The following is a 14,472-nucleotide window of genomic DNA, read 5'->3' as shown; positions in this document are numbered from 1 at the left end:
TATAGGGTGTTTTGGTCGAGGTGGTGTGCGAAGTGAGAGGGCTAGGGAGAATGATTTGGTAAACAGAGAAGAGGTAGTAAAAGCTTTGCGGAAGATGAAAGCCAGCAAAGCAGCGGGTTTGGATGGTATTCCAGTGAAATTTAATAAAAAAGGGGGTGACTGTATTGCTGACTGGTTGGTAAGGTTATTTAATGTATGTATGACTCATGGTGTGGTGCCTGAGGATTGGCGGAATGCTTGCATAGTGCCATTGTACAAAGGCAAAGGGGATAATGGTGAGTGCTCAAATTACAAAGGTATATGTTTGTTGAGTATTCCTGAGAAATTATATGGGAGGGTATTGATTGAGAGGGTGAAGGCATGTACAGAGCATCAGATTGGGGAAGAGCAGTGTGGTTTCAGAAGTGGTAGAGGATGTGTGGATCAAATGTTTGCTTTGAGGAATGTATGTGAGAAATACTAAGAAAAACAAATGGATTTGTATGTAGCATCTATCGATCTGGAGAAGGCATATCATAGATTTGATAGAGATGTTCTGTGGAAGGTATTAATAGTATATGATGTCGAAGGCAAGTTGCTAGAAGCAGTGAAAAGTTTTTATCGAGGATATAAGGCATGTGTACGAGCAGGAAGAAAGGAAAGTGATTGGTTCTCAGTGAATGTTGGTTTGCGGCAGGGGTGCGTGATGTCTCCATGGTTGTTTAATTTGTTTATGGATGGGGTTGTTAGGGAGGTGAATGCAAGTTTTGGAGAGTGGGGCAATATGCAGTTAGTTGTGGATGAGAGGGCTTGGGAAATGAGTCAGTTGTTGTTAGCTGATGATACAGCGCTGATGGCTGATTCGGGTGAGAAACTGCAGAAGCTGGTGACTGAGTTTGGTTAAGTGTGTGAAGAAGGAAAGCTGAGAGTAAATGTGAATAAGAGCAAAGTTAATAGGTACAGTAGGTTTGAGGGACTTGTCAATTGGGAGGTAAGTTTGAATGGAGAAAAACTGGAGGAAGTGAAGTGTTTTAGATATCTGGGAGTGGATTTGGCAACGGATGGAACCATGGAAGCGGAGGTGAGTCACAAGGTGGGGGACGGGGCGAAAGTTCTGGGAGCGTTGAAAAATGTGTTGAAGGCGAGAATATTATCTCGGAAAGCAAAAATGGGTATGTTTGAAGGAATAGTGGCTCCAACAATGTTATATGGTTGCGAGGCGTTGGCTTTAGATAGGGTTGTGCGGAGGAGGATGGATGTGTTGGAAATGAGATGTTTGAGGACAATATGTGGTGTGAGGTGGTTTGATCGAGTAAGTAATGAAAGGGTAAGAGAGATGTGTGGTAATATAAAGAGTGTGATTAAGAGAGCAGAAGAGGGTGTTTTGAAATGGTTTGGTCACATGGAGAGAATAAGCGAGGAAAGATAGACAAAGAGGATATATGTGTGAGAGGTGGAGGGAACGAGGAGAAGTGGGAGACCAGATTGGAGGTGGAAGGATGGAGTGAAAAAGATTTTGAGCGATCGGGGCCTGAACAAACAGGAGAGTGAAAGGCGTGCAAGGAATAGAGTGAATAGGAACGATGTGGTACGCCGGGGTCGACGTGCTGTCAATGGATTGAACCAGAGCATGTGAAGCGTCTGGGGTAAACCATGGAAAGTTCTGTGGGGCCTGGATGTGGAAAGGGAGCTGTGGTTTCGGTGCATTATTACATGACAGTTAGAGAGTAAGTGTGACAACACTATTATAGAGCTCTTATTTGTGAGATGATAAATGACAACAAAGCTATAGAACTCTTGTTTGTGAGATGATAAATGAAAACACAATTACAGAACTCTTGTTTGTGAGTTGATAACTGGCAACACATTTATAGAACTTTTGTTTGTAAGATGATAAACGACAACACATTTATAGAACTCTTGTTTGTGAGACAATTGATGAGAATACATTTATAGAACTCTTGTTTGTGAGATAATAAATGACAACACATTTCTAGAGCTCCTGTTTTCGAGATGATAAATGACAATACATTTATGAAACTCTTGTTTGTGAGATAATAATTGAGAACACATTTATAGAACTCCTGTTTTTGAGATGAAAAATGACAACACGTTCATAAAACTTGTTTGTGATATGATTAATGACAACACATTCATAGAACGTTTGTTTGTGAGACAATACCGAAGAGCAGGTTAAGAGAACTCTTGTTTGTGAGATAATAAATGACAACACATTCATTGAACTCTTGTTTATGAGATGATATATGACAACACATTTATAGAACTCTTGTTTGTGAGACAACATATGACAACACAATAACAGAACTCTTATTTGTGAGATGATAAATGACAATACAATCATAGAACTTTTGTTGTTGTTGAGATGATAAATGACAGCACATTAACAGAACTTCTTTGTGAGATAATAGATGACAACACATTTATAGAACTTCTTTGTGAGATAATAGATGACAATACACATTTATAGATCTATCGTTTGTGAGGTAATAAATTACAACACAACTATAGAACACTTATTTGTGAGATGATAAATGACAACACATTTATAGAACTCTTGTTTGTGCGATGATAAATGATAACACATTTATGGAATTCTTGTTTGTGCGATAATAAATGAAAACACATTTATAGAACTGTTGTTAGTGAGATAATAAATGACAAAACATTTATAGAACTCATTTTGTGAGATAATAAATGACAACTCATTTATAGAACTCTTGTTTGTCAGATAATGAATGACAACACATTCATAGAACTCTTGCTTGTGGGATGATAAATAACAACACGTTCATAGAACTCTTGGTTGTGAGATGATAAATGTCAACACATTTATAGAACTCGTGTTTGTGAGATGATAAATGAGAATACATTTATGGAACTCTTGTTTGTGAGATAATGAATGACAACACATCTATAGAACTCCTATTTTCAAAATAATGAATGACAATACATTTATAGAACTCTTGTTTGTGAGGTAATAAATTACAGCACATTATAGAACTATTGTTAGTGAGATAATGAACGACAACACATTCATAGAACTCTTGTTTGTGAGATAATGAATGACAACACATAGAACTCTTGTTTGTGAGATGATAAATGACAACACATTTATAGAACTCTTTTTTGTGGGATAATAAATGACAACACATTTATAAATCTCCTGTTTGTGAGACAGTAAATGACAACACATTCATAGAACTCTTGTTTCTGAGGTAATGAGTGACAACACGTTCATAGAACTCTTGTTTGTGAGATAAGAATTGATAACACATTCATTGCACTCTTGTTTGTAATATGATAAATGACAACACATTTATAGAACTCTTGTTTGTGAGATATTGAATGACAACACATTTTAGACCTCTTGGTTGTAAGATGATATATGAAAACACATTTATAGAACTCTTGTGTGTGAGATAAGAATGAAAACACATTCATAGAACTCTTGTTTGTGAGATAGTAAATGACAACACATTTATAGAACTCTTGTTTGTGAGACGATAAATGAAAACACATTCATAGAACTCTTGTTTATGAGATAGTAAATGAGAACACATTTATAGAACTCTTGTTTGTGAGATGATAAATGACAACACATTTATAGAACTTTTGTTTGTGAGATGATAACTGACAATACATTTATGTAACTCTTGTTTGTGAGATAATATACACATCTGTATCAATGAATCACTTAAAAATGTAGCTCACCTTCAGTCTCAGGGATCCTACTGGAGGTTTGGCATATGGAATAGAGTGGAAGGAGTAAAACTCATTTCCTTTTGTCGACTTCTCCATAAAACCAGCGATCTTGCCTCCCTCTGTATGAACCACCGGTCGCTCATCCTCTCGTGCAGTTCCTCTGACTATTAAATCCACACTCATCACCAGAGTAACCAATAACCAAAGTTGCATTATTCTTCTCACCTAGAAATATGATCACATTGTGTGAATGGGTTGCCATATATCTTGGAGAGGAGACAAATATACAAGGATAGAGAATGAATGTAAACAATGATACTCTAGAGTAACTCACACATAAAGTTATTTACAGACACTGCTACACACAAGCTCCTCGTGCCTCATCGTTGTTGTCAATATTGTTGTATTATATGTCCCTGACTCTGACTATGTACTCAACCACACGCTATTCCTTCTTGCCTTCAACTCAGGCCAGCAGCTTCAGCACTGTCTGTTGGCTCATGTTATTTTCTAATTCTTGATTTGTATTTTCCACCTGGCTTTTCTTATCCCTGTTGAACTTTGGTTCACTCTTCTGTCCATAACATTAGTTGTCTGTTCTCACTTACCTTGAACCCTCTCTTATCATACTCTTTTCCCTAAACTGTTTTTATTTCTCTCTCTCTCCAATCTTTATTACATCTAGTTTTCTCCTACTCTACTCTCTCATCACCTCGAGGCAGAGCCTTTCATTATCCTCCTACCATTCCTGAGTTTACTTTCCCTTACTTCCCATCCCTATTCTCTTATCTTTACGAACTTTCTCACCTCTCCCCACCAGCCGTCACTCTTTCCTACCTAACCTAACTTAACCTAACCTAACCTAACCTAACCTAACTTAACCTAACCTAACCTAACTTAACCTAACCTAACCTAACCTAACTTAACCTAACCTAACCTAACTTAACCTAACCTAACCTAACCTAACCTAACTTAACCTAACCTAACCTAACCTAACCTAACCTAACCTAACTTAACCTAACCTAACCTAACCTAACCTAACCTAACCTAACCTAACTTAACCTAACCTAACCTAACCTAACCTAACCTAACCTAACTTAACCTAACCTAACCTAACCTAACCTAACCTAACCTAACCTAACCTAACTTAACCTAACCTAACCTAACCTAACCTAACCTAACCTAACCTAACTTAACCTAACCTAACCTAACCTAACCTAACCTAACCTAACCTAACTTAACCTAACCTAACCTAACCTAACCTAACCTAACCTAACTTAACCTAACCTAACCTAACCTAACCTAACCTAACCTAACCTAACCTAACCTAAGCTAACCTAACCTAACCTAACTTAACCTAACCTAACCTAACTTAACCTAACCTAACCTAACCTAACCTAACCCAAGGGGAGGGTATCATTTCATGTGTGGCGTGAAAGCAACGGGAATGAATAAAGGCAGCAAGTATGAATTATGTACATGTGTATATATGTATATGTCTGTGTGTTTATATGTATATATATACGTTGGAATGTATAGGAATGTATATGTGCGTGTGTATATGTGTATGTTGGTGGGTTGCGTGATTCTTTCGTCTGTTTCTTTGCGCTACCTAGCTAACGCAGGGGACAGCGACAAAGTATAATATATATATATATATATATATATATATATATATATATATATATATATATATATATATATATATATATATATATATATATATATATATATATACATATTATCCCTGGGGATAAGGGAGAAAGAATACTTCCCACGTATTCCCTGCGTGTCGTAGAAGGCGGCTAAAAGGGAAGGGAGCGGGGGGCTGGAGATCCTCCCCTCTCGTTTTTTTAAATTTCCAAAAGAAGTAACAGAAAAGGGGGCCAGGTGAGGATACTCCCTGAAAGGCCCAGTCCTCTGTACTTACCGCTACCTCGCTAACGCGGGAAATTGAGAATAGTATAAATATATATATATATATATATATATATATATATATATATATATATATATATATATATATATATATATATATATATATATATATATATATACATATATATATTTCTTTCTTTCATACTATTCGCCATTTCCCGCGTCAGCGAGGTAGCGTTAAGAACAGAGGACTGGGCCTCTGAGGAAACATCCTCATCCAGCCCCCTTCTCTGTTTCTTCCTTTGGGGAAAAAAAGGAGGGTGATTTGGTAAACAGAGAAGAGGTAGTGGGGCTTTGCGGAGGATGGAAGCCGGCGGGGCAGCAGGTTTGGATGGTGCTGCGGTGGAGTTTGTTGAAGAGGGGGGTGACTGTGTTGTTGACTGGTTGGTGGGGTTGTTTGGTGTGTGTATGACTCGTGGTGAGGTGCCTGAGGATTGGCGGGATGCGTGCATAGTGCCGTTGTGCGGGGGCAGGGGGGATGGGAGTGGGTGCTCAAATTGCAGAGGTGTGGGTTTGTTGAGTGTTCCTGGTAAATTGTGTGGGAGGATGTTGATTGGGAGGGTGGGGACATGTGCGGAGCGTCAGATTGGGGAGGAGCGGTGTGGTTTCGGAGGTGGTGGAGGATGTGTGGATCGGGTGTTTGCTTTGGGGAGTGTGTGTGGGAAATGTTTGGAAAAGCGGGTGGATTTGTATGTGGCATTTGTGGATCTGGAGAGGGCGTGTGATGGAGTTGATGGAGATGCTCTTTGGAGGGTGTTGGGAATATATGGTGTGGGAGGCGAGTTGTTAGAAGCAGTGAGGAGTTTTTGTCGAGGATGTGGGGCATGTGTGCGTGTGGGGGGGGGGGGGGGTGATTGGTTCTCGGTGGGTGTAGGTTTGCGGCAGGGGTGTGTGATGTCTCCATGGTTGTTTGGTTTGTTTGTGGATGGGGTTGTTGGGGGGGTGAATGCGGGAGTTTTGGAAGGAGGGGCAGGTGTGAGGTCTGTTGGGGATGAGGGAGCTTGAGGGGTGAGTCGGTTGTTGTTCGCTTGTGGTGCAGCGCTGGTGGCTGATTCGTGTGGGGGGCTGCAGGGGCTGGTGACTGGGTTTGGTGGGGTGTGTGGGGGAGGAGGGTTGGGAGTGGATGTGAATGAGAGCGGGGTTGTTGGGTGCACTGGGGTTGAGGGTCAAGTCAGTTGGGAGGTGGGTTTGGGTGGAGAGGGGCTGGGGGGGGTGGGGTGTTTTGGATGTCTGGGGGTGGATCTGGCGGCGGGTGGGGCCGTGGAAGCGGAGGTGGATCGTGGGGTGGGGGAGGGGGCGAAGGTTCTGGGGGCCTTGGGGGGTGTGTGGGGGTCGAGAGCATTATCTCGGAAAGCAGGGGTGGGTGTGTTTGAGGGAATGGTGGTTCCAACAATGTTGTGTGGTTGCGGGGCGTGGGCTGTGGATGGGGTTGTGCGCGGGAGGGTGGATGTGCTGGAGGTGAGATGTTTGGGGACGGTGTGTGGTGTGAGGTGGTTTGACCGTGTGAGTAACGTAAGGGTGAGAGAGATGTGTGGAGGTGGGAGGAGCGTGGTTGGGAGAGCGGAGGGGGGTGTTTTGAAGTGGTTCGGACGCATGGAGAGAGTGAGTGAGGAGGGATTGACCGGGAGAGTGTGTGTGTCGGAGGTGGAGGGAGCGAGGAGAGGGGGGAGACCGGGTTGGGGGTGGAAGGATGGAGTGGGGGGGATTTTGTGTGATCGAGGCCTGAGCGTGCGGGGGTGTGGGGGGGGGGGGGGCGGGGATTAGAGTGAATTGGATCGATGTGGTATACCGGGGTTGACGTGCTGTCGGTGGGTTGAATCAAGGCATGTGAAGCGTCTGGGGTAAACCATGGAAAGCTGTGTAGGTATGTATATTTGCGTGTGTGGACGTATGTATATACATGTGTGTGGGGGGAGTTGGGTCGTTTCTTTCGTCTGTTTCCTTGCGCTGCCTCGCGGGCGCGGGAGACAGCGACAAGGTATAATAATAAAAATATATAATAATATATATATATATGTATATTATCCCTGGGGATAGGGGAGAAAGAATACTTCCCACGTATTCCCTGCGTGTCGTAGAAGGCGACTAAAAGGGAAGGGAGCGGGGGGCTGGAAATCCTCCCCTCTCGTTTTTCTTTTTTTTTTTCCAAAAGAAGGAAGAGAGAAGGGGGTCAGGTGAGGATATTCCCTTAAAGGCCCAGTCCTCTGTTCTTAACGCTACCTCGCTATCGCGGGAAATGGCGAACAGTATGAAGAAAAAAAAAAAAAGAAATATATATATATATATATATATATATATATATATATATATATATATATATATATATTTATATATATTCATACTATTCTCAATTTCCCGCGTTAGCGAGGCAGCGGTAAGTACAGAGGACTGGGCCTTTCAGGGAGTATCCTCACCTGGCCCCCTTTTCTGTTACTTCTTTTGGAAATTTAAAAAAACGAGAGGGGAGGATCTCCAGCCCCCCGCTCCCTTCCCTTTTAGCCGCCTTCTTTTTTTTTTTTTTTTTTGCTTTGTCGCTGTCTCCCGCGTTTGCGAGGTACCGCAAGGAAACAGACGAAAGAAATGGCCCAACCCACCCCCACACACATGTATGTACATACGTCCACACACGCAAATATACATACCTACACAGCTTTCCATGGTTTACCCCAGACGCTTCACATGCCTTGATTCAATCCACTGACAGCACGTCAACCCCGGTATACCACATCGCTCCAATTCACTCTATTCCTTGCCCTCCTTTCACCCTCCTGTATGTTCAGGCCCCGATCACACAAAATCTTTTTCACTCCATCTTTCCACCTCCAATTTGGTCTCCCTCTTCTCCTCGTTCCCTCCACCTCCGACACATATATCCTCTTGGTCAATCTTTCCTCACTCATTCTCTCCATGTGCCCAAACCATTTCAAAACACCCTCTTCTGCTCTCTCAACCACGCTCTTTTTATTTCCACACATCTCTCTTACCCTTACGTTACTTACTCGATCAAACCACCTCACACCACACATTGTCCTCAAACATCTCATTTCCAGCACATCCATCCTCCTGCGCACAACTCTATCCATAGCCCACGCCTCGCAACCATACAACATTGTTGGAACCACTATTCCTTCAAACATACCCATTTTTGCTTTCCGAGATAATGTTCTCGACTTCCACACATTCTTCAAGGCTCCCAGAATTTTCGCCCCCTCCCCCACCCTATGATCCACTTCCGCTTCCATGGTTCCATCCGCTGCCAGATCCACTCCCAGATATCTAAAACACTTCACTTCCTCCAGTTTTTCTCCATTCAAACTCACCTCCCATTTGACTTGACCCTCAACCCTACTGTACCTAATAACCTTGCTCTTATTCACATATATATATATATATATATATATATATATATATATATATATATATATATATATATATATATATATATATATATATATATATATATATATATATATATATATATATATATATATATTCATTTATCTATTTGTATATCCCTGGGGACAGGGGAGAAAGAATACTTCCCACGCATTCCCCGCGCGTCGTAGAAGGCGACTAAGGGGAACGGGAGCGGGGGGCTAGAAACCCTCCCCTCCTTGTGCTTTAACTTTCTAAAAGAGAAAACAGGAGTCACGCGGGGAGTGCTCATCCTCCTCGAAGGCTCATATTGGGGTGTCTAAATGTGTGTGGATGTAACCATGATGAGAAAAAAGGAGAGATAGGTAGTATGTTTGAGGAAAGGAACATGGATCTTTTGGCTCTGAGTGAAACGAAGCTCAAGGGTAAAGGGGAAGAGTGGTTTGGGAATGTTTTGGGAGTAAAGTCAGGGGTTGGTGAGAGGACAAGAGCAAAGGAAGGAGTAGCACTACTCCTGAAACAGGAGTTGTGGGAGTGTGTGAGAAAGTGTAAAAAAGTGCCTATGCACCTGGGCATGAGAAGAAATTTCTTGAGAGGGAAATGTTTTGGGAGCAGCTGAGTGAGTGTGTTAGCGGTTTTGATGCACGAGACCGTATTATAGTGATGGGTGATTTGAATGCAAAGGTGATTAATGTGGCAGTTGACGGAATAATTGGTGTACATGAGGTGTTCAGTGTTGTAAATGGAAACGGTGAAGAGCTTGTAGATCTGTGAGCTGAAAAAGGACTGGTGATTGGGAACACCTAGTTTAAAAAGAGAGATATAAATAAGTATACATGTAGATTGGAGAGATGGCCAGGGAGCGTTCTTGGATAACGCTTTAATTCATAGGAGCGTGAAAGAGAGACTTTTGGATGTTAATGTGCTGAGAGGTGCAACTGGAGAGATGTCTGATCATTATCTTGTGGAGGGGAAGGTGAAGATTTGTAGAGGATTCCAGAAAAGAAGAGAGAATGTACGGGTGAAGAGAGTGGTGAGAGTAAGTGAGCTTGGAAAGGAGACTTGTTTCAGGAAATACCATGAGAGAATGAGTGCAGAATGGTAAAATGTGAGAGCAAAGGATGTAAGGGGAGTGGCTTAAGAATAGAATGCATTTAGGGAAGCAGTGATGGCTTGTGCAAAAGATGTTTCTGGCATGAGAAGCGTGGGAGGTAGGCAGATTAGAAAGGGTAGTGAGTGGTGGGATGAAGAGGTAAGATTGTTAGTGAAAGAGAAGAGAGAGGCATTTGGGCGATTTTTGCAGGGAAATAGCTCAAATGACTGGGAGATGTAAAAAAGAAAGAGGCAGGAGGTCAAGAAAAAGGTGCAAGAGGTGAAAAAGAGGGCAGATGAAAGTTGGGGGTGAGAGAGTATCATTAAATTTTTGGGAGAGTAAAAGGATTTTTGGAAGGAGGTGAATAAAGTGCGTAAGGCAAGAGAACGAATGGGAACATCGGTGAAGTGGGCTAATGGGAAGGTAATAACAAGTAGTGGTGTTGTGAGAAGGAGATGGCAGATATAGGGTGTTGTGGTCGAGGAGGTGTGCGAAGTGAGAGCGTTAGAGAGAATGATTTGATAAACAGAGAAGAGGTAGTGAAAGCCTTGCGGAAGATGAAAGCCAGCAAGGCAGTGGGTTTGGATGGTATAGCAGCGGAATTTATTAAAAAAGTGGTGTGACTGTGTTGTTGAATGGTTGGTAAGGATATTCAATGTGTGTATGACTCATGGTGATGTGCCTGAGGATTAGCGGAATGCATGCATAGCCATTGTACAAAGGCAAAGGAGATAAATGTGAGTGTTTAAATCACAGAGGTTTAAGTTTGTTGAGTATTCCCGGGGAATTATATGGGAGGGTATTGATTGGGATGGTGAAGGTATGTACAGAGCATCAGATTGTGGAAAAGCAGTGTGGTTTCGGAAGTGGTAGAGGATGTGTGGATCAGGTGTTTGCTTTGAAGAATGTATGTGAGAAATACCTAGAAAAGCAAATGGATTTGTATGTAGCATATATGGATCTGGAGAAGGTATATAATAGAGGTGATAGAGATGCTCTGTGGAAGGTTTTGTGGAAGGTATTAAGAATATATGGCGTGGGAGGCAAGTTGCTACAAGCAGTGAAATGTTTTTATCGACGAAGTAGGCATATGTACAAGTAGGAAGAGAGGAAAGTTTTTGGTTCTCAATGAATGTCGGGTTGCTGCGGGGGTGCGTGATGTCTCCATGGTTGTTTAAATTGTTTACGGATGGGGTTGTTTGGGAGGTGAATGCAAGTGTTTTGGAAAGAGGGGCAAGTATGTAGTCTGTTGTGGATGAGAGAGTTTGGGAAGTGAGTCAGTTGTTGTTCGCTGATGATACATCGCTGGTGGCTGATTCGGGTGAGAAACTGCAGATGCTGGTGACTGAGTTTGATAAAGTGTGCGAAAGAAGAAAGCTGAGAGTAAACGTGAACAAGAGCAAGGTTATTAGGTACAGTAGGGTTGAGGGACAAGTGAACTGGGAGGTAAGTTTGAATGGAGAAAAACTGGAGGAAGTGAATTGTTTTAGACATCTGGGAGTGGATTTCGTAGCAGATGGAACCAAGTAAGAGGAAGTGAATCATATGGTGGGGGAGAGGGCGAAAGTTCTGGGAACCTTGAAGAATGTGTGGAAGTCGAGAACATTATCTCGGAAAACAAAAAGGGGTATGTTTGAAGGAATAGTGGTTCCAAAAATGTTGTATGGTTGTGATGCCTAGAGGAGGGTGGATGTGCCGGAAATGAGATGTTTGAGGACAATATTCGGTATGAGGTGGTTTGATCGAGAAAGTAATAATAGGGTAAGAGGGACGCGTGGTAATAAAAAGAGTGTGGTAGAGAGAGCAGAAGAGGGTGTTTTGAAATGGTTTGATCGCACGGAGAAAATAAGTGAGGAAAAATTGACCAAGAGGATATATGTGTCGGAGGTGAAGGGAACGACGAGAAGTGGGAGAACCAATTGGAGGCGGAAATATGGAGTGAAAAAGATTTTGAGTGATCGGAGCCCGAACATGCAGGAGGGTGAAAGGCGTGCAAGGATTAGAGTGAATTGGAACGATGTGGTATGCCGGGGTCGACGTGCTGTGAATGGATTGAACCAGGGCGTGTGAGGTGTCTGGGGTAAACCATGGAAAGTTCTGTGGGGCCTGGATTTGGAAAGGGAGTTATGGTTTCGGTGCATTATACACGACAGCTAGAGACTGAATGTGAACGAATGTGGCCTTTGTTGTCTTTTCCTAGCGCTACCTCACTCACATGCGGGGGGAGTGGGTTGTTATTTCATGTGCGGTAGGGTGGCGATGAGAATAAATGAAGGCAGACAGCATGAATTATGTATATATATATATATATATATATATATATATATATATATATATATATATATATATATATATATATATATATTCTTTCACCCCTATCCCCAGGGATAATATATATATATATATATATATATATATATATATATATATATATATATATATATATATATATATATATATATATATATATATATATACATACACACACACACGCACATATACACACACACACACACACACACACACACACACATATACATATATATACATATGAAAAATGTAAGAAATAATTTAGAAAACTGAAACTTCTAGCTTGATATGAAATGAGAAAATGAATGTCACATAATGGTTCAACCTCTGGCTATGGAAAAGGGAAATGTATAATTCATTTACACAAACGTCAATAGCAGTTCTCATCAATTTGACCACTGTATCAATAAGCTTCAATGTCTAAGCTACATTTTTTCCAATTTCACTATTTTCTTGTCAAAGCACCATGTATGAAAACTATCACTCCAGTAACACAACTATAAACATTCACTTCCCCTTTAAAAAAGTTCTGGGGAAGTCTGTCTCGATACACTGCGGGTCACTCTACCACCTGGCGAGGTTTGTGTTGCAATGGTTCTAGATACACAAACGTAGTAGCATCACTGGTGGGCGGAAGAACATTCTTATAACCATAGCAAGGATCACAGTCCGTGCAACTCCATTATGATGGTTCTTCTCCAGTCTGCTGCCCTGCGCTCTCCCCACACAGACACGCACTCAACATCAACACACTTTACGTCCAATGGTCCTGCTCGGCTTCCTTAGCGCTTTCGCATCCCAACTGGTGTAAAGCTGACTTGCCAACTCCCGCTTGGCCTGGGAATACGAGGAATGCTGGGGGTGGCGCTGGCGACCTTGGTGTGGGGGGGGAGCAACATCCCAACCACGTACCTGTGGGGCCTTCACTGCAATGACAAGGCTCGGGAGGATGACAGAGGATGTTGTAGATCGTTTCAGAAGTGGTGGAGGATGTGTGGATCAGGTGTTTGCTTTGAAGAATGTATGTGAGAAATACTTAGAAAAGCAAATGGATTTGTATGTAGCATTTATGGATCTGGAGAAGGCATATGATAGAGTTGATAGAGATGCTCTGTGGAAGGTATTAAGAATATATGGTGTGGGAGGCAAGTTGTTAGAAGCAGTGAAAAGTTTTTATCGAGGATGTAAGGCATGTGTACGTGTAGGAAGAGAGGAAAGTGATTGGTTCTCAGTGAATGTAGGTTTGCGGCAGGGGTGTGTGATGTCTCCATGGTTGTTTAATTTGTTTATGGATGGGATTGTTAGGGAGGTGAATGCAAGAGTTTTGGAAAGAGGGGCAAGTATGAAGTCTGTTGGGGATGAGAGAGCTTGGGAAGTGAGTCAGTTGTTGTTCGCTGATGATACAGCGCTGGTGGCTGATTCATGTGAGAAACTGCAGAAGCTGGTGACTGAGTTTGGTAAAGTGTGTGTGAAAGAAGAAATTTAAGAGTAAATGTGAATAAGAGCAAGGTTAGTAGGTACAGTAGGGTTGAGGGTCAAGTCAATTGGGAGGTAAGTTTGAATGGAGAAAAACTGGAGGAAGTAAAGTGTTTTAGATATCTGGGAGTGGATCTGGCAGCGGATGGAACCATGGAAGCGGAAGTGGATCATAGGGTGGGGGAGGGGGCGAAAATTCTGGGAGCCTTGAAGAATGTGTGGAAGTCGAGAACATTATCTCGGAAAGCAAAATTGGGTATGTTTGAAGGAATAGTGGTTCCAACAATGTTGTATGGTTGCGAGGCGTGGGCTATGGATAGAGTTGTGCGCAGGAGGATGGATGTGCTGGAAATGAGATGTTTGAGGACAATGTGTGGTGTGAGGTGGTTTGATCGAGTAAGTAACGTAAGGGTAAGAGAGATGTGTGGAAATAAAAAGAGCGTGGTTGAGAGAGCAGAAGAGGGTGTTTTGAAATGGTTTGGGCACATGGAGAGAATGAGTGAGGAAAGATTGACCAAAAGGATATATGTGTCGGAGGTGGAGGGAACGAGGAGAAGTGGGAGACCAAATTGGAGGTG

General features: G+C 42.2%; 1 protein-coding gene across 1 annotated transcript in view; it reads right to left on the bottom strand.

Moving 5' to 3' along the window:
* LOC139760438 (juvenile hormone esterase-like) overlaps positions 1-13,236 on the bottom strand; it is a gene marked incomplete at its 3' end in the record, with an annotated part of 88,590 nt that extends 75,354 nt beyond the window's left edge. The window contains exons 1-2 of the mRNA XM_071683675.1: positions 13,172-13,236; positions 3,712-3,927 (exon numbers count right to left, since the gene is read on the bottom strand). Coding sequence (XP_071539776.1) covers positions 3,712-3,915 — 204 coding nt within the window. The remainder of the gene's footprint in view (positions 1-3,711; positions 3,928-13,171) is intronic.
* Between the last annotated feature and the right edge of the window lie 1,236 nt (positions 13,237-14,472).

This window comes from Panulirus ornatus, chromosome 36 (assembly GCF_036320965.1).
Source record: "Panulirus ornatus isolate Po-2019 chromosome 36, ASM3632096v1, whole genome shotgun sequence".
Classification (NCBI taxonomy): domain Eukaryota; kingdom Metazoa; phylum Arthropoda; class Malacostraca; order Decapoda; family Palinuridae; genus Panulirus; species Panulirus ornatus.
Note: the sequence above shows the minus strand (reverse complement) of the source record. Positions and strands in the feature narration are given on the sequence as shown.